Here is a 25322-nt window from a genome sequence, read left to right on the forward strand (position 1 = left end):
CAGGGCAGGAGACGAAGTAGCTGAAGTAGGAAACCCAAGCATGCCTGCACCCGGCGGTGTTAACGCTGCAAAAGGATAACAGAGAGACGCCCACTGTCAGTGCCCGGAGCCACACAGATGCTCAACCCCTAGACAGCTCTCGAAGACATTAACACGCACCACGAATCGTCAAGGGCACAGGGCTTTTCTGTGTTCGTCTCCTTTCTCCTATTTAGTTTCAAACCCCCACCGTTAACTCTCAGAAATGGAATCTACACAGTTGTGTGTGTTAGTCGCTCAGTCATGTCCAACCCTTTGCAACCCCATGGACTGCAGCCTGGCTGTCCACGGAATTCTCCAGGCAAGAATACTGGAGTGGGAAGCCGTTCCCTTCTCAAGGGGAATCTCCCCAACCCAGGCATGCAACCCAAGTCTCCCGCACTGTAGGCACATTCATTACCACTGTCTGAGCCACCAGGGAAGCCCTCTACATAGCTGAGCAAGATTTTATTCAGAAAACAAAATGCTCGACAGTGGGCTAGGGAAAAAAAAAAAAAAAAGAGCAATCTGGTGAACCGCAATGGGTCCTTCTAACCGATACACTTTGCAAGACCCCTCCTTCATTTTAACCAATTTTTACTGTACCTCTGGGAAGGTAGACCCACTTGTCCTTCACTAGAGCAGTCTGATAATTACCACATTCACTAAAAATAATCAGCTATCAATAAAAAATGAATTTCATTTTGTTTTTTCTGCCTAAAGCATCAGATAAAGAAGGCAGTAGTAAATGCCTCCTGAAGATACCAAAAAACAACTAGGAGTGACATCACAGCTCTTCTTCTCCAGGACTGAGTGTGGTTAGGCCTGATTTCATTGTTTGGGGTACAGGGTAAGCTACCCATTATTCCCTATTCTGACACTTTGGCCAACAGTACTTGATAGGAATTGCATGTGTTAACACACAACTTTATCACTACCCCTCCACCCACCCCAACCCCCCCTCCCCAAAGACCAAACATGCTTCTTCCGGGTTTACTTGTAGCATGCATAAATGATTCTTATATCAATAGAGAAGGAGAACTAAATGCTCAGTAGGCAGACACATGTGGGGTGGAGTGTGACTTGAAATGGAAGAGATCTTTGCTGGATTTCAAGCATGCAGTCTAATGTAGTGGCTGGTAAAAGCCTATCACAAAGCCATTTTTAGGCTCTGGATAGTTGGGTGAAAAACTAAAAGACAGCTCAAGGTAGAAATGGGAGCTGTAAAAGTCTGTGCCTTTCCTGAGTCTGTTTTTTTTAATGGCAAATACAGTTGGTTGCAAGAGGAACAGACTGGAAGCCTAATTGGGTTGAGGTTTGTTCTTCAATGAAGGAAGGCTCATAGCAAATGGTCCAGACAAGGGCCATGATGGAGGTCTGATGGGCTGATGGAAGAAATAACTAGGAGAAGGTGAATGAAGTTTCAGTTATCAGTGTGTAGCTGTGGGGAAAACTCTTTTTTAAATATTGGCTAGTCTTCTATGCTAAATGCAACATTTGGGTGTTAAAAAAAAATGAAAAATAACTGACACAAAAAGCAACACAAATTTCAAAAGAACTTTAGTTTCTCAACTGGCCTTTACCCAGCTGAGAAACCTTGTCTAAGGCTTAGCATTCAAGATACTCTCAAGTCCTCAACATCACTCTCAACTTGACCCCAATCATTATCATATTACTGTCAGTTAGCCTAGCTTATTACTGGCTGTTCTTCTTTTCAACCTCACCACACCCAATTTTTCTCTGACCTGCTTTGAAATCACTTCTATAGTTGTATTATTAACAGTATCTAAGGAATTTCCATCATGTTAGGGAATAGTCTTCCAATATCCTCAATGGTAAGTGGGGACAGATGATAAAAATTCCATTTTTTTAAAGTAAGTAAATGGAGTCCTAGTACTGTAAAGTGAGTCGACAGAAAGAAATCTACAACTCAATGGTAGATGTGGGAGTGGGGAAACTAAATTTTATAGCTGTCACTCAAATTCAGCTTCTTGTCGAGTAGAATCTATTTCCAATATTAAATAACTGGAACATTGAAAACGAAAGAAAATAATCCTTGAAACTAGTAACATTGTATTTCCAGGAGAAATCGATAGCAAATATCCACATTTTACAGAAGAATGGCTGAAACATTCAAAATAAATTTAAATGAAATTGGCTTAAGATTTGCAGGGCTATGGTAGGAATAATGAGTTATTAATAATTCCTGGATATTTAATCCAATTTAATGTGATAGACTTAGATTCTATGGGACTTAGACACAGACCAAGAGAAAACTGTGAAAAATGGGGTTGCTTTTGGGGCCCAAACCCACAGCTCCCTTGCCTTTTCCTACATTGTGATGCCTGGTGTCTTGATCTTCTTTCCACTTGCCTCTCTGTACAATTTTATTAACAAGAAAAAAAAAAAAAACACAACCAAAAGATATGAATAAACCCATGTCTGAAAAGGATCAATATATACTAGATGAGATAATTTGAGACTTTTTTCTGCTATGATATTCTGATTTCATGATATTCTCGGCGGTTTTCCACTTAACAGAGGTAATGTATTAATTCAGAAGAATTAATCTTTGATTCATAGAGTTTCAGACATGAGTGATTTGAGTGGAAAAAGCTTTATGGAGGACAGAAGATCCTTCCTTGTACTGTTAGAATGACATTAGGTTGGTAGCCAGCCTCTTTTGCCTACTCATAAAGCCAATCTTAGTTTTGGGTCAAGAACATCTAGGCTTCATACTCAATAATTATCCCCCTACTGCCTAAATGCTTTCCCTCCTAAATCTAAGGAAACTGCTGGCTTACCTATCTCTCTGACATGAGAATTTAAGACAAAAGAAATTTTTAGGAACTAAGACTTTAAAAAATCGCAGTGGTAGTTAGAAAGCAAGTAGATCGATATTTGTTGATTCAGGCTTTCCTATCAGATGGGGTCTACAAATTCTTGTCTAGAGGTCATATAACAAACTAATGAAATTTTTTGGAAGACTGCAGTAGGAATCTTAACTACTGTAGTCAAAAACTATCAGAGATTTTTAGAAATTCAACATCTTGAGAAGTAAGCTGAGTTAAACAATTAGCTAAGTAAAATTTTTAGTTAACGAGATACAGACTAAGGATAATGAATAATGTACATCAGGTCTACTACTAAAAGACATACACTTATAGAAGTTCACAATCAAAAATTCAGTAGTCAACTGATGTATGAAAACCAGATTTAGAAGAGAAAAACTGAACACCAATCAGGATGCAGAATAAGAGGTGGTAATTACAAAAGACGGGGCTTCCCTGGTGGCTCAGTGGGAAAGAATCCTCCTGCTAATGCAGGAGATGCAGCTTCCATCCCTGAGTCAGGAAGAGTCCCCTGGTGAAGGACAAGGCAACCCACTCCAGTATTCTTGCCTGGGAAATCCCATGAACAGAGAAGCCTGGCGGGCTACAGTCTATGGGGTCGCACACAACTTAGCGACTGATAACAATAGTTATACAACATACATTCTTTCCTGTTCCCTAACTCCTGGTCCAATTCTCTGAAATTTCACCGAGACATGAAAGTTTTCCTACAGATGATCTCATATTACCGTGATTTTGTTTAGTTTTGTTTTCCCAAAACTGCTAGAGTGTGTTGGTCGCTAAGTCGTATCCAACTCTTTGTGACCCCAAGGACTGTAACAGGCCAGGCTCCTCTGTCCATGTGATTTTCCATGCAAGAATACTGGAGTGGGTACCCATTTCCTTCTCTGGACATCTTACAGACCCAGGGATCAAACCCAGGTCTCTTGCACTGCAGGTGGATTCTTTACCATCTGAGCCTCCAGTAAAGTCTGAAACTGCTATCTATGCCCCCAAAGTAATGCTTTTTGGAAGAAAATGCCTGTCTCCCCATGAACATAGCATAGATTTAGTGCTTTTTCCCCAAGTTGCTTTGATCTAGGTCTCCCAGAGGAAAAATTTATTCTTGAGGTGAAAAATAACACTAATGATGTACATGGGCCAAAGACAATTGTGCTAAAATTATTAAAGACTTACTCTTATCTAGATTTACCCCAAAAATGCTAGTATATTACATTGAGGTATGAGAAAAATGCAAAAGGCATGTTCTAAAGTTCCATTTAAGGGAACCGGGTTAGGCAGTATTTCCAGAGACTAATGGAACATATAAAAATCAGACACATAAAAAGAATCAGACACTGCTTAAAACAATAAAGTAAATACGTTAAAAATAGAAAATTAAGTTACTTTCCTATTCTTCTTGAGGAAAAAGCTAAAAGAAGCTAACCTCCTAAAGGATAAAATGTGAAAGTTTTCTAATTTTTTCCAGGTGTACAGGCATATGATTTTCTATTACTATTTTCCCTTTCTGCATATGATCATGATAGAAAAAGACAAATGTGGAAAAACTTTTTAGCATAAAATTATTCATTTTGTTAAAAAATAAGTAATAGTAAGTAGTGATCCTAAACATGTTTTTGTTTAGTCACTAAGTTGTGTCTAACTGTTCTGCAACCTTGTGGACTGTAGCCTGCTGGACCCCTCTGTCCATGAGATTTCTCAGGCAAGAATACTGGAGTGGGTTGCCATTTCCTCCTCCAGTGGATCTTCCCAACCCAGGGATCAAACCCATGTCTCCTGCTTGGCAGGCAGATTCTTTACCACTGAGCCACCTGGGAAGCCCGATATTGAACACAGGCCTCAGTCACTGTTCAGGAAGCAGGCTCATATGATGGATATTACTCTTCAAAGGGTCTTCTTTGTGATCTTGAAAGACCAAGCAATTTGGAAATTAAGATAAAAAAGTTTTATGAGAATTAATGCTGCTAAAACAATAAGAATTCCATCCAAAAAAGAACAAAATGGGTATTTGAAATCAGGAAATTTAGAGGTTGATAAACGATAAAACTGAATATGTACATTTCAGTTAAGTCAGTTTGAGGGTGTAGCCTTTGCAATCAGACTTATTACTTATCTTATGGCTGATCTCATCCAATGGAGCACTTTTTAGTGATTTCTTAGGAACAAAATCTTAAAATGGGCCCAACACATCATATTGTCAAAATTTATTCATATAGATAATAAACTGTTCGAAGAGCCCAGAGCATGTGAGATATACAGGAATATTCTACTTATGAAGTAATTTTCTTCCTTTATTTTACCTAGCTGGTATACCTATTTCTTCCACAGAGCATAGGAGATACTTGTTTGATGAAACGTAATCCAGTAGAAAGATGCTGATAGCGAGATGGAGAGCCACAGCTCTACTCCATGAGGTAATTAAAATATTCAGCATTACCCACCACAGATCAATTAACCTAAAAAAGATGTGAGCTGGAAGTGTGGGAATTCAGGCTCTCAGATGGGATCCTGCTGGTAACTGTGCTGTGCTAATGTTTAAACTCCATCAAAAACAAACAACTAATTCAAGAGAAATTGCAAATTCCAGTAGGTATGTTCATGGACCTTTTCTCTATATAACACTCTCATCTGTTTTGGTCCATATTTAATCATACAGCAGATACATGGTGCCTTTGGTACCTGATGCATTTAAAAACTTCAGCTGCATATAACAAATTCTGGTAAATTCTCTTTTCATTTTTATTGTATTTTCTAATTTTTCCTTGTTATGGCTACTTAGATACACCCATCATTTAAAAGTCGACATTTAATTTCCAAGTTCATGGCGTTTTTAATGTACCTTTGATATTAATTTCCCACTTTGATATTAATTTCTCATTTAAATGCTTTCTTCTCTGCAATCACCCTCTGTATTTTTTCAGTCTCCTAACTTTATTGAGACTTTCAACAGCTAAGTCAAAGATCTCTCTTGGTAAACTGTACTTGAAAATATGTGGGTTATTTTCAAATCTTTTTATATTGACTTCTAATATAATTACACAGTGATAAAAGAACAGACTCTGTATGATTTTAATACCTTTAGACCATGAAATTTTTGTACTTATTTTATATCCCTGGATATGTTCCAGTGTCTCCTAGTTTATAGTCTACGGGAACTTGAACAGAATTTGTATCCTACTGTTGTGTGAAAATTGTATAAATCTTAATTATGTTGAACTGGTTCATGGTGCTTTTCAGGTCTACTATATCCTCCTACTTTTCTGTATATTCAGTCTATTAATTTCTGAGAGTTGGATATTGAAACATCAACTAAAAAAATCTCAATTTATCTACTTAAAAATAATTGTAATATATAGTGGAACTACATATAACTTTATTCTGTATTTTCCAAGTCTCTTGTAAATGTGTTATATTTTCATAATTAAAAAAAAAAGAGAGAGAAAAAAAACCAAGAGTGCTCATCAAGAAAGGCCTGCCTCTACCATCTTCCCACAACTCTGATAGTTTTGCCAATCCATATTTCAGGAGGTGAAGTGAAGTCACTCAGTCATGTCCGACTCTTTGTTACCCCATGGACTGTAGCCTACCAGGCTCCTCTGTCCATGAGATTTTCCAGGCAAGAGTACTGGAGTGGGTTGCCATTTCCTTCTCCAGGGGATCTTCCTGACCCAGGGATGGAACCCAGGTCTCCCACATTGTAGGCAGACGCTTTACCGTCTGAGCCACCAGGGAAGTCGGATGTAAATTATATTTATGGTGGTAGAATGAGGAGAAAGGTTAGGTTGTTTAAGTATTTCATAAACATATTCTCTCCTCTCCCTCCTGGCTTTCTCTTGTACAGGCCCTCTGGGTACTAGTTTCAGAGTGACAAAGGGGAAGGGCAGTCAGTGAAGGACTCATTGTCTAAGCAAAGGCCTTCTGATCCGGTGGAGAGAAAAACAAGATGTCCTGATCACCACTTAGGAGGGTGACTACACAGGATCATCCGTCAAAGCTGACTTGAAGATTAAAGGCACACATGCTTGAACTGTTCTTAGCCCATTGTAAACACCAAATTTTATTCTATTTTACATAATTTTCAAATTTATATGTGTTCATAGAGTTTTTCCACATTAGACATTATGTGGAAAAGCTCTATTTTACATAAGTGATCATAGGAGTTTTTCCACATAAGACATTTTTCTAGATATTGGTTAATAATCACAGTGATATATAAAGTGAGACTAGAAGACTAATACATTCAGATGCAAAACAATTAGCCACTGCATTATTCTTTAACTATATTTGACTTAATTGAAAGGTACAGACAAAACACATAATTGTAGCTCTAATATTTAAGGCCCCAAGAATACTCAGATAATAAACCCAAGTACGTTCCCTACCTGTAGGTGGACAGGGGAAGGTAGCTGGTGCTATAGCTAAGGAAAAGGACCTTGAATAAATTTTGTGGGTAGAACTCTTTGTATTTGGAGATTCACTCTGCTTCTCTCTAAAGCCAACAAGTCCTTCTGGACAAGGAACCAGCTGAGTTAGCAGTGGCCAAGAGGTCACCTGACACCACTGTTTTTATGTCTTCCAAACTAAAAATGAGAATATTTTCCAAAGTCACATTAAAATGAAAACTGCCATCAGAGAAGGATGAAATTGAAAGGTTTGAAATTTATGCAAAAAGTCTAATTTGGAAAATGAAAAAAAAAAAAAGCTTTCCTATCATGTTTTAGAAACTTCCCAGATGTATTAGTTCATTCTAGATGTCTCTTTGGAATGTCATAATTTCCTTGTAAAAAAAAAAATATATATATATATATATACTGTTAATTTGGAAAATAAAACTTAGTTTACAAAGAAACTAGAAACTTTTTTTTTTCCTCTTTTGTGTAAGGTACCACTTTTGTTTTATGAGTGGTAAATCACACTATAGTGTGAATGCCTATCACACTATATTCAGTTTTTTTCAATAATTGGATACCTATACTTATTCACAAAATCTAAACTGTACAAACTGCATTTCTCTTGCTAAGCACAGAATTGGATTCATCATCTAGGAGTGCCTCAAACAGTTGCCATTTTGTTCTGTCTTGATTATAAATCTAGGCTACGGGTGGTGGTAGAAAGATATGGAGTACTATTAAAGTATTTTTAAGGTTGTAAATATACTTAAACAATAAGAAACAAAATGAATGCTACTAAAAGCAAAATTGTACAAATTATCATAGAAGTGAATTCTTAGTAGTTAAACTTTACATATCTGTTTTATTACCTGCTAGGTATAATGCAGGGGCATTCCTGTAGCTAGAAGGCTTTTAGCTTTTGAACTTCCTGGCATTTAAGGGGGGAAAAAACCCAAACAGTACAAAAGCAAAAAAAAAAAAAAATCAGTGTTCCTTGGAAAAACATAAATTAAGATGCCAATGAATGCTTTAATACTTTACTTTCTTAATATGTATAACAAATTTCATGTCACAGGTCTGTGCTGACATGCCATTTGAAATTAATTTTGAAATGAATATAAAAAAGGAATGTTTCTGAGATATAATGATATAAATAATATATTTCTGAGACTCTAATCTACCTCTAATCTACCTTTTTCTGCATGTTTGGGGGTGGTTTACTGCCTGGTTATTAACTATAGCCACTGAAATATATATTCCAAATAACTTAATGGTTTCACTTACTGAAATTAAGAGATCCAATATACCCCTATTCTTGGTTACATGTCATTGGCTGCCTAATATCACTTAATTCACTAGACTGACTCTCCTTGAAATGACTTACTGTTTGAATTTTGTGGAAATCCGGGCAAGGAGGATGGACCGTTCATTCCAGGGAGAAGGACTGGGGGGAGGCCTGGAAGTCCTGGGTAGGCTGCAGGCAGACTGATGCCATGGAGGGAGCTGCTGTCCATCATGCTTGGCTGCTGTACTGCTAAGCCCAGCACGTCTGAAGCTTTCTTTATACGGTCAAGTTCTTGCTGAGCCATCAGCTGTCTAACGGTCGTGGGAGCCAAGTAATCTTTCTCCCGATCAAGCTGACTCCCAACGGTCTCCCTCACTTTGGAAATGTGCTGTTTGGAGAAAATATGATCTCTGATGGACAAGCGGGCAGAGTACTTCACCCCACAGAGGGTACACTCTGGTTTGGCACCTTCCGTTCCACTTTGATTGATCATGAAAGGCTTCCCTATGTTAATTTTAAATTTCTTTTCCTTTGCCCTCGCATTCTGGAACCACACCTGGACCACACGTTTGGGCAGACCGATCTCATTCCCTAGCATCTCGCATTCTTGCATGGTTGGAGTTCGGTAGTCACTGAAGCAAGCCTTGAGAACCTTGAGCTGGAGATTGCTCATCTGGGTTCTGAAACGCTTGTGACCTGGTCGGTCATTACTTTTGGATTTGAAAGGATTGCTGGAACCGAATGGATTTGGTGAACTGGGGTCAGCTATGCTAGACGTTTCACTGCGGTCGGCGTTGTCATCGGGGTCATCCGTGATATAAAAGCTTTGGTCATGGTCACCATCTTTATCACTGAAAGGTATAGAGGGACTCGTGAGAGAGAAGAGAAACTTCTCATCACAGACCTCCGTAGTGGGGGTAGTCGCTGTTTTTGGCAAAGCGTCCAGAGTTTTCCCCTCTTTAGGAGACAAAGCTGGCTTCACCTCTCCGGAACTCCCCGTGGTGCTTTCCATTTCTGCGTTTCCCTCGTCTCCGGTGGTGGCGTCACTGATCGCTGTATTAATGGACGAAGTCTCATCAAAATCAGTTTTACTTTGATCATACCCAGCCTCAGCAGGAGGGGCGTTTAAATTCTCTACATCCTCAGAACATTCCGCTTTGAAAGAAGAAGGGCTTAAGAGATTCTTCGGCGACAGTTCTGCCGTCTTGCTAACAGGTGTCGACACTGTAGAAGCCAACTCATTCTCACTCGAGAGATCGATTTTCGTTAATGGCAAAGATGGATAATCAAAATAAATGTATTTCTGTGGGCTATCTCCACCATCTTCGGCGGATATTAAAGGGCTTGGTGGCAAGCTGTAACCTGCCTGCTTGCCTTCATTCCAGTGCCGGGAGCGAATGTGGCTTTCTAAGGCTGACTTGGCCTTGAACAGGGCTCGGCAGAAAGGACAGCGTTTATGGGACTGCGCTGGACCCACTGCCCGGAACTGGCCTTTTCTTTCTCGCGCTCTTGTATTCTGGAACCAGACCTGCACGACCCTTTTCTTCAGCCCCACTTCCCGCGCGATGTGATCGAGCATTTTCCGGGTGGGATTGGAATCCAGTAGGTATTTTTCATAGAGAATTTCCAGTTGTTCCGGAGTGATGGTGGTCCTCAAGCGCTTATCACGGTGTTGGTCCTCCCCACTGTTCCCGCCTTCCTTCTCACTGCAGTTGTTCTCTTCCTTCTCATCCAGTTTCCTCTTAAGGGAAGCTGCCACGGTGGCCTGGGCTGCGGGGTGGGAGGAAGCCGTTTGCGGGGGCATCTGTGTGAGAGGACCACCGAGCAGCTGTCCGGTCATCAGGGAATTGTTGGGGTCGAATATCATGTAGGGCATGTCCATGGGCCGTTCCAGGAACGGGGAGTGAAGGAATTGGTTCTGAGCAGCCAGGAAGTGCATGTGCTGATGCTCCTGCCAGAGTTCCAAGGTAGGGAAGGCAACTGTACACTGATCACATTGGTACTGAAGTAACTGTGGAGGTAGACTGTTCTGGAGAGAAGTCATGGCAATCTGCAGCGGACTGGAAGGGACAGGGGTCTGAGAAGCCGAGGGAGGTCGTCCCAGGAGTTGGGGCGGTTTGGGTGGCTGGGGCTGAGCGGCTGAGGCCGGCGGTGGCGGTGGCGGGTCTGAGGAAGAAGATGCTGATGGCAGGGCTGGTTTGGTGCCTTGAGGGTGGGGCGAGGGGTCACCCGGCTTTGGCTTTTCTGTGGGATACTCAGGCTTTGGAGACGTCTTTTCCGGTTCCGGTTTGGGTGACGGGATCAGGGGGGTGCTGGTTCCAGAAGCAGAGCCCCCCGCAGGGGCAGGAGTGCTTTTGGCTGCTTCGGTCTGGCCAGGCACTGTGCAATGCTTATACACCACCTGATCCGTGGCATCCATGGAGTCTTCGGTTTGGCTCTCATCTTGGGCGTCATCGTCTTCATCCTTGTAACACTGCTTTTTCTGATGCGTGATCAAGTCAAAGATCCTGGGGAAAACCACACTGCACTTTTTACACTGGTATTGCATGTTGCTCGTTCGGATGTACCGCTCATTTGTGAGTTCTCTTTTTTCATTGTCTTTTGTCTCTGTTTGATTCTCATAACTCTTCCGTGCCTTCTGCCGAGCATTCTGGAACCAAACAACGATAACCCGGGTAGGGAGGTTGAGAACGGTGGAAAGTTGTTCGATTTCATCATCTTTTGGGTAAGCGTTGGTGTCAAAAAAGTCTTGAAGAACCCGAAGCTGGTAGTCAGTAAACCTGGTCCTGGAAGACCTTTTACTGAAGGATGTGTCTGATTTGTAATGTTCTAGGGAGGAGGGCTGGGGGTCCATTCTGATATCTTCCAAAACCGTTATGGGAGGGTTACTGAAGTTGTAGGGCGAATCCTTATTTCTCTGCCTCTCCTTAAAAAGCGTGTTTCGAAACCAGTGCTTGATAACCTTCTGGGAGAGGCCAGACTTCTCGGCCATTTCCTGGATCTGTTCTTCACTCGGAGAATTGTTGATGTCGAAGTAAGCCCTCAGGATTTTCAGCTGGTCGTCCGTAATTCTCGTTCTCGGGCGTTTGAACTGCGAATGCCTCAGGAAATTGGGATCCAAGCCGAGCTGCTGCTGGCAGAGCTGGGTGAGGTCCGCCGAGAGTGTGTCCATTGGAGGCAGCTGCAAGGCGAGCTGGGGCGGGAGGGCGGGATGTTGCACAGACTGCATCATGATGGACGGAAAGAGGGGAAGATCCAGGGATACTGGCAGCTGGACCTGCGGGGGTGCGGAAGGGGGTGGGGGCGGGGGAGGCGGCGGAGGGGGTGGGGGTGGGGGCGGGGGCGGCGGGGGAGTGGGGGCTGGGGCCTGGAGCGGGGTGGAGACCGCGCTGGGCAGTTTCACCGGCCCCAGGGAAGGAGGCTGCGGAGGAGCCGGAGGCAAGGGAGGCGGTGGAGGTGGGGGAGGCGGCGTTTCAGGAGAAGATGGAGAAATGGGATAAAGCTTGTCATAGGCCTCCCTATACTGACGGGCAAATTTTTCTAGCGCTCCGTACGGAAAAAACTGGCCATGTACGTGCTCCTGGTGACTCTTTAGAATGAGAACGTTGGAGAACAACTTCCCACACGTCCCACATTCCAGCTTCTCCGTGCTTTCGCCTTCCCCACTCTTGCCCTTCTTCTGTACCTTCTGCCTGTTCTCGTTGTACTGAATGACCAGTTCAAAACCGAAGTTTTCCAGTAAGGCTTTGGCTGCATTTCCTCGGGCCCCTGAAGCGATGCGGGGCGGCAGGATGGATGGTTCCGAGGACTTCGGCTTCTTTCCGAGGTCTTTGCTTTCTTTGAGCCCTTCGCCTTCACTTACACATTCTTGCTTTGGCTTGTCTTGCTTCTCACCCATCTCTTCTGCCTCCTTATAAGAGGGTACGTCCTTCACGATGGGGCAGTCGGCACTGGCCACGGTGGTTTGCTCTTGTTTCAGTAACTTGCTGGCCTGCTGCTGCTGCTGTTGCTGCTGTTGTTGCTGCTGCGGCTGTGGCTGCGGCTTTTGAGATGGCAGGTGGGGCTGTGTGGCCTGATACTGTTGTGCTTGCTGCTGGAGAATCTGGAGTTGAGTTTGGCCAACGTGATGTTGGCTTTGAATCTGCTGCTTCAAATCTTCAAGCAGGGACCCGGCCATTCCCGTCATGCCGGGCATGCCAAAGGCGGCAGAGCCTGGCAAGCCCAGATCCGGCCCCAAGCTGAACTCCGTCCCAGGGATGTAGAAGGGAAAGAGAAACTGAGGCTGCTGAAACTGCAGCAGCGCTTCTGGGGTCATGGGAAAATGGGGCAAAAAGGCGGGGTTGAGAAACTGAGGCTGAAAGAAGGCCGCCTGCTGTTGCAATTCGTGCTGCAGCTGCATCTGAATCTGTGCTGGTGACTGCGGTGGGTGATGCGTAGGTTGAGCAGAGATCAATTCTGGAGTTTGCTTTTTATTTAATTCTTTGGCATCTAAGTGGGTATCTTTGCTGCCTACTGCTGCTAAACTAATGGAATCTAACATCCCTTGGCTGGGACTGTTAACACTGGCTGCCACGCTGTGCCCGCCGGGTGCATGGCCACTGCCAGGTTCCAGCTTTGCCGCCCTTGCCTTTGTCTGGTGGAGCACAGACCTCATGTGGATTTCCAAGGTCGAGCTTTGGCTGTACGCAACGTTGCAGATGTTGCACTTGTAGGGTTTGTTATCTGGGCTGTTATTGGTTTCTTGAGGGACAGGGCTGGAGGCTTCCTGCAAAACCTTTTTCAACTTGTGCAGATGAGACACTGAGTTATAATGGACCAGGAGAATGTTCTTCTGGGTGAACGACTCTTTACACACGGTACACTTATATGGGCGAGATGGATCGAGGAATTTTTCCATGGTAAAATTTGGCCCTTTTCTAAAAGGTAAGGTCCGCTTTGGTTCAGAGCCCATGTCATCTAGAATAGAACTACTGTCACTGCCTACAGGACTTGCCTTCCCTTCATGGTCCACCTCGTACTCTCTCTCCATCTCCTGCTCTAGGGCATGGTCCTCCTGGGCCATAGATTCACTCTCTGCCCATAGTTCCCCATTCACGGGCAAGGAGGCATACAGCTGTTGAAGTTCAGCTTCACTCAGTTCGGGGTGGCCTGCTTCCAAGTGTTTTTTTAAAGCCTGGAATGTACGGAAACTACGCTGGCAGAGGTTACACATAGTGGCGGCCCGAATTGCATGATACTGGGAATGTATCTGAAGCTTCTGCATAGTCTTAAAAGCCAAGCTACAATGGTTACAGCGATACTTGTAAACGTGGCGGTCTGAGACAGAGAGTGGTTGCCTTTTCTGCTGTTCACTTAACTGATCTTGCAGTGTGTCAGAGATTTTCAAATCCTTACTGCTATTTTTATTCCATTCTGATGCTTCTGTGGCTTCTTTAGCTGGTTTCTGCTCCTCACTCTTTATTTCCACGCTAGCCTTTGGATCATCGAGACCTGCCATACTTTTGTCATCCATTGGACTGTCACCTGTGTGAAGAAAGCATAAACAGCACTTACAGGAAGGAAGTCTACAGATTAAATGGCAATGAATATTGTTATGCAAGAGCCTCTGAAGGGCTTCCCTGGTGACTCAGTCAGTAAAGAATCTGCCTGCTAATGCAGGAGATCGAGGGTTTGATCCCTGGGTTGGGAAGACCCTCTGGAGAAGGAAATGGCAACCCATTCCAGTATTCTTGCCTAGAAAATCCCATGGACAGGGGATCCTGGTGAGCTACAGTCCATGGGGTTGCAATGAGTCAGACATGACTTAGCAACTAAACCACCACCACCATTGTTAAGGAGGAACCTCCAAAGAAATCACCCCTGACCTCAAGGAATTTCAGCATGGGGAGAAAATAAGTCAGAGTTAGCATGCTACCAGCAGTGTGATAGCAAGGGTTATAACCACAGTGTTCAGGAATTAGAACCCACAAAATATTCCTGGTCAGTGGTATTTAGGGCCCCAAGGACAGTTTAGGCTTCACAGGTGAATCTGGTAAAGAATCTGCCTGTCAAGAAGATCCCCTGGAGAAGAAAATGAAAACCCACTTGCCTGGGAAACCCCATTGACAGAGGAGCCTGGTGAGCTACAGTCCATGGGGTCACAAAAGAATCAGATACGACTTAGTGACTCAACAGCAACAATAACAACAAAGGGTCATTCACAGATAACGAGATAGTAAATATGTCTTGGAAATGATGGTTTTTGGAAACGTGTGTTTCTTTTTTTCCCTTTGTGCATCTCAAAAACATAAAATCTTTGATTGTAATAATGCTAGTAATAATCATGAATAGAAGGCCCAGAGTGTGTCTGGCACAGATCCTGGTCACAGGCTGGCATACCTGAATATTTCCCAGCCCCCTCAGCTGTGATGACTGCAGGTGTGTCCCGCTCTGACTTCTCAGAGGTGGCTGCTGGCAGTAGCAAGCTGTTGGGCATCACCACATCAGGGACAGGCACCTGTGAAAACCAAACAAGTTCATGACAAAGGTATCCCAGACATCATGGACTCCATCACACTTTACCCAAGACAGTTGTGTAGCCCAGTTATATTTTCCAACCAAAGCAGGGACATTCTGTGACTCTTAGAGGTCAATGCTTTCCTTTCAAATTTCAGATCAATGCTGTGGCAATGCTGTATTCTTCTTTACTTTTCTTTTTTTAAAAAATAAGTTTGAAGGTTTCTGTAGCCCAGAAATGATAGTGATCTTAACAGACCCATCACAAGCACGGAAATCAAAACTGTAATCAGAAATCTTCCAGCAAACAAAAGCCCAGGACCAGATGGCTTCACAGCTGAATTCTACCAAAAATTTAGAGAAGAACTAACACCCATCCTACTCAAACTCTTCCAGAAAATTGCAGAAGATGGTAAACTTCCAAACTCATTCTATGAGGCCACCATCACCCTAATTCCAAAACCAGACAAAGACGCCACAAAAAAAGAAAACTACAAGCCAATATCACTGATGAACATAGATGCAAAAATCCTTAATAAAATTCTAGCAAACAGAATCTAACATCACATTAAAAAGATCATACATCATGACCAAGTGGGCTTTATCCCAGGAATGCAAGGTTTCTTTAACATCCGCAAATCAATCAATGTAATACACCAAATTAACAAATTGAAAGATAAAAACCATATGATTATCTAAATAGATGCAGAAAAAGCCTTTGACAAAATTCAACATCCATTTATGATAAAAAACCCTCCAGAAAGCAGGAATAGAAGGAACATACCTCAACATAATAAAAGCTATATATGACAAACCCACAGCAAACATTATCCTCAGTGGTGAAAAATTGAAAGCATTTCCCCTAAAGTCAGGGAACAAGGCAAGGGTGCCCACTTTCACCACTACTATTCAACATAGTTTTGGAAGTTTTGGCCACAGCAATCAGAGCGGAAAAAGAAATAAAAGGAATACAGATAGGAAAAGAAGAAGTAAAACTCTCACTGTTTGCAGATGACATGATCCTCTACATAGAAAACCCTAAAGATTCTACCAGAAAATTACTAGAGCTAATCAACAAATATAGTAAAGTTGCAGGATATAAAATTAACACACAGAAATCCCTTGCATTCCTATACACCAATAATGAGAAAACAGAAAGAGAAATTAAGGAAACAATACCATTCACCATTGCAACAAAAAGAATAAAATACTTAGGAATATATCTACCTAAAGAAACAAAAGATTTGTATATAGAAAACTATGAAACACTGATGAAAGAAATCAAAGAGGACACAAACAGATGGAGAAATATACTGTGTTCATGGATTGGAAGATTTAATATAGTGAAAATGAGTATACTGCCCAAAGCAATCTATAGATTCAATGCAATCCCTATCAAGCTACCAACGGTATTTTTCACAGAACTAGAACAAATCATTTCACAATTTGTATGGAAATATAAGAAACCTCAAATAGCCAAAGCAATCTTGAGAAAGAAGTATGGAACTGGAGGAATCAACCTGCCTGACTTCAGGCTCTACTACAAAGCCACAGTCATCAAGACAGTATGGTACTGGCACAAAGATAGAAATATAGATCAATGGAACAAAATAGAAAGCCCAGAGATAAATCCATGCACCTATGGACACCTTATCTTCGACAAAGGAGGCAAGAATATACAATGGAGAAAAGACAATCTCTTTAACAAGTGGTGCTGGGAAAACTGGTCAACCACTTGTAAAAGAATGAAACTAGAACACTCCCTAACACCATACACAAAAATAAACTCAAAATGGATTAAAGATCTAAACGTAAGACCAGAAACTATAAAACTCCTAGAGGAAAACATAGGCAAAACACTCTCCGACATAAATCACAGCAGGATCCTCCATGACCCACCTCCCAGAATATTGGAAATAAAAGCAAAAATAAACAAATGGGACCTAATTAAAATTAAAAGCTTTTGCACAACAAAGGAAACTGTAAGCAAGGTGAAAAGACAGCCTTCACAATGGGAGAAAATAATAGCAAACAAAGCAACAGACAAACAATTAATCTCAAAAATATACAAGCAACTCCTGCAGCTGAATTCCAGAAAAATAAACGACCCAATCAAAAAATGGGCCAAAGAACTAAACAGACATTTCTCCAAAGAAGACACACAGATGGCTAACAAACACATGAAAAGATGCTCAACATCACTCATTATTAGAGAAATGCAAATCAAAACCACAATGAGGTACCATTTCACACCAGTCAGAATGGCTGCTATCCAAAAGTCTACAAGCAATAAATGCTGGAGAGGGGTGGAGAAAAGGGAACCCTCTTACACTGTTGGTAGGAATGCAAACTAGTACAGCCACTATGGAGAACAGTGTGGAGATTCCTTAAAAAACTGGGAATAGAACTGCCATATGACCCAGCAATCCCACTGCTGGGCATACACATCGAGGAAACCAGAATTGAAAGAGACGCGTGTACCCCAATGTTCATCGCAGCACTGTTTACAATAGCCAGGACATGGAAGCAACCTAGATGTCCATCAGCAGACGAATGGATAAGGAAGCTGTGGTATATACACACAATGGAATACTACTCAGCTATTAAAAAAATACATTTGAATCGGTTCTATTGAGATGGATGAAACTGGAGCCCATTACACAGAGTGAAGTAAGCCAGAAAGAAAAACACCAATACAGTATACTAATGCATATATATGGAATTTGAAAGATGGTAATGATAACCCTATATGCGAGGCAGAATAAGAGACACAGATGCATAGAAAAGTCTAATGGACTCTGAGGGAGAAGGTGAGGGTGGGACGTTCTGAGAGAATGGCATTGAAACATGTATATTATCATATGTGAAACAGAACACCATTCCAGGTTCAATGCATGAGACAAATGCTCAGGGTTGGGGTAATGGGATGACCCAGAGGGATGGGATGGGGAGGGCGGTGGGAGAGGGGTCCAGGAAGGGGAACACATGTAAACCCATGGCTGATTCATGTCAATGTATGGCAAAAACCACTACAATATTGTAATTTAATTAGCCCCCAACTAAAATAAATAAATTCACTAAAAAAAAAAAAAAAAAAATTTAAGGCCAAGAAAAAAAAAAAGAAATGATAGCCAAGCAAAGATGAAATTCCTAGTGCCCACAGGAATCATTTGATTAACATTATAGGTATGAAAATAAGGCTGCAAAATCTGTGTTGTTGAATCAGCTATGCCTTGCATTACATCTGGGGTTTATTCCCAAGGCACAGGAGAAACAAATGGGCCTTTACGTGTGATTTCTACAACACGGTCAACAAGAGCTTGTCACCACCCAGAAGAAATACATTTCTGTCACACAATAATGACAGATTTTATGTTGACACCTTCACAGAGATTATGGCACACATGCATCAACATTTGATACCCTTACTGTCATAAGCAGCTTCTCCACGCAATCCGGAGACACACTGTGCAAATGCGTCAGATGAAGCTGGAGGTGCATCTTGTTGCTAAGGACGTCCTGGCAGAGGGGACAGCAGATGACCGGCTGCACTGAGTGCTGTGACAGGACGTGCATCTGGATACGACTTTGGTCCCTACTATTGTAGTTACAATAAGGACACTGATAGAACTGGAAAATATTGAATAAACATGACTCCTATTAGTTAACGGATGTTGATGACTTTGGAGCATTAGAAGTCAGACCAAGAGTTAATTACCTTGCCAATTACAGTGTCTATATACATTTCAACAGCATGGAATGGTTTGGGGGCTCTAAAATGATCAAGGGCAACAATTTTTTAAAAAAACATTTTTACACAGCAATGGGAGAAAAAAACAAAAAACAAACCACGTGTACCTGTTCGTGACAGAATTTATTGTCCTCTGTAGGCTTTGATCTTTTTGTTGACACATCCTCTTCTTTTGCCAGCAGGAGTGGCTGGGTTCCCCCTGCCACACTGACTTTTAGCTCCTTTTCTGGTGTGATTACTCCTGATTCCCCAAAAGAGAATAGAACACCTCAATGTTAAAACACTGACAATGTCAACATCAGAAAAATGATGTCTTTCGCATAGCTCTAAGTCCACTGAATCACCAAAAGGAGGGGCAAGCACTTATAAATGATGCTAATCTCAAAAGGCAAAAACACACTTCTTTTTGTCCACTGACCAAGTGGACTTTATAAATGTATTTTAAAATGTACTTCTGTGTCCTGTTTAGATAACCCTCAGTGACCATGAAAGATTCATCAATGACACATGCCCTCTACTGTCTCAATATACCTTTATCACATTAAAGCAAATCTATTCCCATTCACAAATGCTAACTTAGAAAATAATTATTTTTGCAACTGTTTCATTACCTATCTTTTTGTCTAAAATTCTGGGACACTAAAAACACTTCAAAATTCTGAGAAGGGTTGACAAGTTATAATTTACAAATGAAACCAATGCTTTTTATGTGGTGACTATAGGATTTTAAAATTATACATTATGTATACACTGCTGTTTTTTGTGATTTATCCTTGGCTTTAGATGTCACATTGTAGTCCAAATCAAGAAGACAGTTGTTTTATGAGGTTAATCTGAATATTTGGTGTTAAAGACGGTTTAAAATTTTGCCTAGATGAGCAATGTAATGTATAGAAGCCTCACACACATCAAAGGATAGAGTGTGATTCTAATTTCCCAATCTAACAGAAAATTCTTTCCAGCATCAATTTTCCCGATAATCTCCTCTGTGAGGCTGGATATTACAACGACATTGGGTAGGCATGTCACATACATCTCACGACAAACACAAAACCTCATTTACCAGCCATTCCAATCTCATCATAGCACGGCATCATCTGACCTTTTTTCTGCTGTTTATTATGAGTATTTCTAATTTTAACTTTCAATTTTCACCATCTTCCAGTCAATTTGCAACTAAATTATTTCCAGGGTGAGGACACTATCACTGGACAACTGGGTGCAAATACATCTTGAAATGCAATGAAGCTAAACCATTGATTGCTATCAGACCCCACGTAAATATAGAGTCTAGGCGTAATCTGATTGTATGCTGTGCATGAAGATTTATCTTGATTTTTTTTCCCAATCCACATACGGTTCATATAAATGAACAAATTACACTTTATTGCAAAATAACCCAGTTTTAATTTAAAAATAAGGTCAAGGATGTTATGAAAACAACGTAAAAACGAACCCCAAAATAGATTGTTTTTCTCTCCTGGATGGAGATACATGTTTTATACCATATAAATAATTTTAGGAATTTTGAATTCTGAAAGAAATTTGAAAGTAAGTCTGACTCTAAGGAGACCGAAATTAAAATAGAATTTAAATGACATAAGGACAATAATGTTATTCCATTGAGGTCTGTGAAAGGTATAGAATTAGTGCTACATTTTCAAACAAATTGCACTGCGACTTATTTCTAATGATAGATTTACAAACACTAGATTTTATTTGAACTGGTACATTTGTCTTATATATACAGATATATTAGAGAAACTTAGATTCTTTCCAGATATTTGAAAATATAATTTACTGTAGTTACATTTGAATGATTTAAATCTGAGATAAAGAATTTTATCACACTGATTAAACAACATCCAAGTATTTCATATCCAAAGATATCTCAAAACCAAGAATGTTTATTTTATAATTAACCCTGGTATCAAAATTTTTTTTCTTCTAAAAGGAAAATTCTCAAAGCAGAATATATTTTGTGCTATCATTTTAAAAGTGTTAAAAACAAACACAAGAAAACAATGTGATAAATAAGGTTGGCAAATAAAACTGACTGCTTAAGGTGTCAGATCAAGTTGTATAAAATCATTGTCATTTAAATCAGTGAGTGTCTATCAGTTGCTATTTTCCTGTGAGACTGGAAAATTTTTCTTTTAAAGTTCCCTAATAATGAGGAAGAATATGCTTCCTTAAGAGCATAATACTATGTCATATTCCCTTGTCATTCTTTTGTGTACATGGTAGAATCTGACATGACCAAATAATAGTTGGTCCAATTCCATATACTATCAAAGACTGTCACACAGAAGGTAAAAGATAATTTCCATAATTCTTGTTGCTTGCAGGCCTTAGGAATATCAGAAAGAGAATAAACCTTCTGGAAACTTCTAAATCTATTAAATGTATAGCTATAGCCTTATTTTTATAAGTATATATCTTCTAATGTTAGTACTATAAAAGGATCGAAAAAACTGATTTCAAGGCTTGAAACATTTTACTAAGACTGTACATTGGTATAAGTATTTGATATAATTAGTCCATATTATTTTTAACGTATATTCATACTATCAAGAATATAATTGCTTTTGAACCTGCTGCCTCAAGAAAAGAGTTAAGTTTTAGGGTCACTATTTCATAGCCATTGTGGTAACTGCTGGATATAGTATTCTACCCTATATATGTGTCAGCTTCAATATTTTTTGGCTAATTAAGTTAATTAAACCATGATCTTAATGTAAGCTAGGGGCTCCCTAAAGACCATTTTATTTTACATTGAGAAGAAGTTATAAAATCTAGACCCCCAAACTCTAGCTAGGCACCTCAGAAATACATGCTACTGATAAGAAGCAGCAGCAGAGAATGTTAAGATGCAATAACATATGACAAAAACAGACTCTTGAAGCTAAAACAGGTCATCATGATTACTTGCAAAAATGAGGGACCTTATATTTTATGCATGTATGCCTTTTCTACCCAAAGGGGTACCACCTTAGGTATTACTGCCTCCCTGGTGAATTATAGGAAATCAAATACGGGGTCTTTTTCTGAATTGTTTTATTCTAGAAATATATTAAATAAAGGCTAATTACTTTTAGGAAGGTTTTAAGTTTTCTGACTACTCATAGTTTATGTCTACAACTTTACTTGAAATGAACACTGTTTTCTTACCAAAATTTTGAAATGAGATCATAATTCATTTTGTGTTATTAAGGCCATCACAATATCTTCAAAAAACAATGTCATTTTAATGTACTTTTAACTAAAAAAAATGATGTCTAATTGCAAATAAACACTGCCAAATAGATGAGTCAATGATTATCTGTCAGTTATGGGATTATTTAACTTGCATGAGATTGCTAATATAAAAATGACATAATTCATTTCAATTCAGATGCCGCCTACTTAATAAATTTTCAATCCCTAAAACACAGAATGTTGTAAAATGGTTTATGTTCATAACAACTGAGGAAAATCCCATAACATATATGTATTCAAAGCAAATCTTGAAAAAAAAATACAACAAAATGCTGGGTTATTACTTATGAATCAATGTATTTGATAAAGTTTGAATACTGTAAAACTTGGATATAACACAAGATGTTATTCAACTCCAAATAAGCCTAAATTATAACTACTGGTACAGTATTCTCTCTAATGAGACTAGAATGAAAGGATAATTTTAATTGCAGTAATGAAGGTTAATTTCCATCTTTCCTCATGTTTACTCCCTTATTAAAAAGCGGTCCCCTTAGCCATGGCAGAGACATATTACATTTTCAATGCAAATGTATTAATCTGGATAAACTCTATATTAATTCTTGTAGTGCACAGAGCTATAATTTGGATTATAATTAATCTAAAGTGGCACTAGATTTAAATGACAATATAAATGAGGCATTAGGAGGCTTTTCTATTATGAATGAATATTCAACAAATATAACTTGCATATTGCCAAGTCTCATTTTGAAAGCTCCCGTCCTAGAGATTAATGTCAGCAACAAAGTACAACAGCTTATACAAACACCTTCTTCCTAACATGTGTTGATTCCTTCCTGTCTAAAAAATTCTGTGTTAAAGTGAGGTCACACTGTTTTCCCATCTAGCACATTCAGATAGTGATTAATGTATAAATTTGCCAGGATTTTTGCCATTTATAATTGACATCAGGAAGAAAACCAATATACACATAAGTGGATATTTAATCATTAGAAATACTTACAAGAAAAAAAAAATCCATGTCATAATTTTTTCACTTAATCAGATTCAATGTAGAAAGCAGAAAACTGTTAAAAGTTCACATGAGAGTGGGCACCCCTGTCTTGTTCCTGATCTTAGAGGAAATGCTTTCCGTTTTTCACCATAGAGAATAATGTTTGTTGTGGGTTTGTCATATGTGTATGCCTATGGCTGATTCATGTTGATCTATGGCAGAAACCAACACAACGTTGTAAAGCAGTTATCCTCCAATTAAAAATAATAAATAAAAATGTACCAAGGGGGTTAAAAATGTTCATGTGAGTTGTCAATAGTAAGAACTGTCAATGTCTGGGACATTTCAAAGCTAAACATTTGTATCTCAGTAATTCCTTTGAGTTGGGTAAAGTACATTTTTATCCCTATAGATGTAGTTGGAGAGGCATTCCTATAGGACTAAAAATGTGTCTTAGAAAACTATCATTATCTGATGGTCTGTATCCTCTCACATGCCTGAGTCCTGATGAGATGGTACAGTGAGATGCCCAAGAAAGGATAATAACTCATCAGGCCATTAGGGAGTGATTGAGCCCATTATTTACATAGACCAGTAAACCAAGCTGATGGAGATAGAGCCGTTGTATCTGTGGTATGTTCCAAGCAAGACTCCTTACTCATTGATGAGATTGGAGCCATTTTCAAGAGATTCCCACAATTCATCCTTTACAAGGTATTAGTTACTGAAAACCAAGCAAATGTCACATTCTTAAGCATTACGTGAATACTCAACAAACACCAATGGGCTGTGTGTTTGACACATTCTTCTGAATGTGTTGGGTTAGGGGTGGAACATACCCTGCAGTCTCTTTTGGTGCAACTGTGAGAAAATCACTACTGAAGGCAGGGAGAATCATGGCCTTCCTGAAGTAGTCAAGCAGCTAGCTTTCATGAGATCCTCCTAGACCTAAGCTGACTCCCTTGCTATTTCCAATTCTTTTCAAATGAAGTTTAGATGGCACTGCCCTTGACCTTAACTGATCACAAGATATTTCAAATACCTTGTCAGTAACCCCAGGAACTGTATTATTATACAGCTAGGGGATCTTTTTTTTTTTTGTACATTCTTTAGGCTCAAGCCCAACCTTAGATCCTCTTTGTTAAAATCAAATTAGAATCATATGCTAGCCACTATATGCTAGGTGCAAATTTAAATGGCACTTTTTTCACTGGATTCTGGAGAAAAATTCAGCATGGAAGGGTGTAGGGTGGGTAGCAGGGAGGCTCTTCAAATAATTTGCAAAGGGAATGGAAAAGTTAGATCTGCAAAGACTGAATTACAAATGCAGGATAATTCAGATTTAAATAAACTTGCACGTGAAAATGATATTTTTTGCACAACTCAATGTCTTCATAGCGAAAACAAGCTTCTTTAGATGCGGCTGTCACTGGAATTCCAGGAAAAGATAGATGACTACCTGAAATTAATAGGCTTGAACCCGTTTCAGCACTTCTGCTTCAATGAGTCCAACATAATAAAACTAGGTATAGCGTGCAGCAAAAGTAGCCAATGTAATATTCATTGCGACCATAGATTTCCATCTCATACATACAAAGCATGGATGAAGTCATATATTTGCCAAATCAAACACAGAAAAAGCCTTAGGTATCCACACCAGATGCTGGCCTAGGGTTTGTTTGTGCACAAGTAAATGTCATGACACGAAGGTTTGTTTTCAAAGACAGTAGCTTTCATTACTGGGATTTGTCTATTCTAGAAGATCAAAATTACCCAGCACCTAATCCCTTCTCAATGATATTTCCTCTTCTTAGGCTGAATCATCTGTAAACTTTTTCACTGGATTTTGTTTGAAATGCCTCAAATAGATGCCCTTAAAAAGGGCAAATTCCTGAGTGTAAGTTGTAAAAAAAAAAAAAAACAGAAAGCAAGGAAAAATAACATTTATTTTTAGGGTTACGTGGTTTAGGGAGGGAGGAGGGTACATATGATTGAATGAAAAAATTCAAGTGATATCTAATCCCATGCTTATGAAAAATTAATATGCCATCAGAGGAATCACAAGTATAGCTAAGATTAATGAAAGGCGCTTAAAAAATTACAAGCACACAAACTGATTTGATTAAAAAATAATCTCGCTGGTCGTCCTGCAATATTCTTCAACTTATCCACATCTATTCTGTCAGATGGTTATGATTAAAAATAGGTCAATGGGAGGCTACTGATAGAAATCACATGCAAAATGCACATGCAATGAATAGTAGTGGGAATGTTCAGACAGTTTAAAATGAATAAAAGCTTTTAATAAGCTGGGGGT

The 25322-nt window shown here is 39.9% G+C and overlaps 1 protein-coding gene across 1 annotated transcript in view; it reads right to left on the reverse strand.

Annotated features, from left to right (window-relative positions):
- ZFHX4 (zinc finger homeobox 4) overlaps positions 1–25322 on the reverse strand; it is a 210733-nt gene that overhangs the window by 4188 nt on the left and 181223 nt on the right. The window contains exons 7-11 of the mRNA XM_081504391.1: positions 18900–19033; positions 18471–18671; positions 14925–15042; positions 8646–14069; positions 1–65 (exon numbers count right to left, since the gene is read on the reverse strand). The exon at positions 1–65 is cut by the window's left edge and continues 4188 nt beyond it. Coding sequence (XP_081360517.1) covers positions 1–65; positions 8646–14069; positions 14925–15042; positions 18471–18671; positions 18900–19033 — 5942 coding nt within the window. The remainder of the gene's footprint in view (positions 66–8645; positions 14070–14924; positions 15043–18470; positions 18672–18899; positions 19034–25322) is intronic.

The sequence above is a fragment of the Giraffa tippelskirchi genome, chromosome 6 (genome assembly GCF_054371585.1).
Source record: "Giraffa tippelskirchi isolate mGirTip1 chromosome 6, T2T-mGirTip1v1.2.pri, whole genome shotgun sequence".
Lineage (NCBI taxonomy): Eukaryota > Metazoa > Chordata > Mammalia > Artiodactyla > Giraffidae > Giraffa > Giraffa tippelskirchi.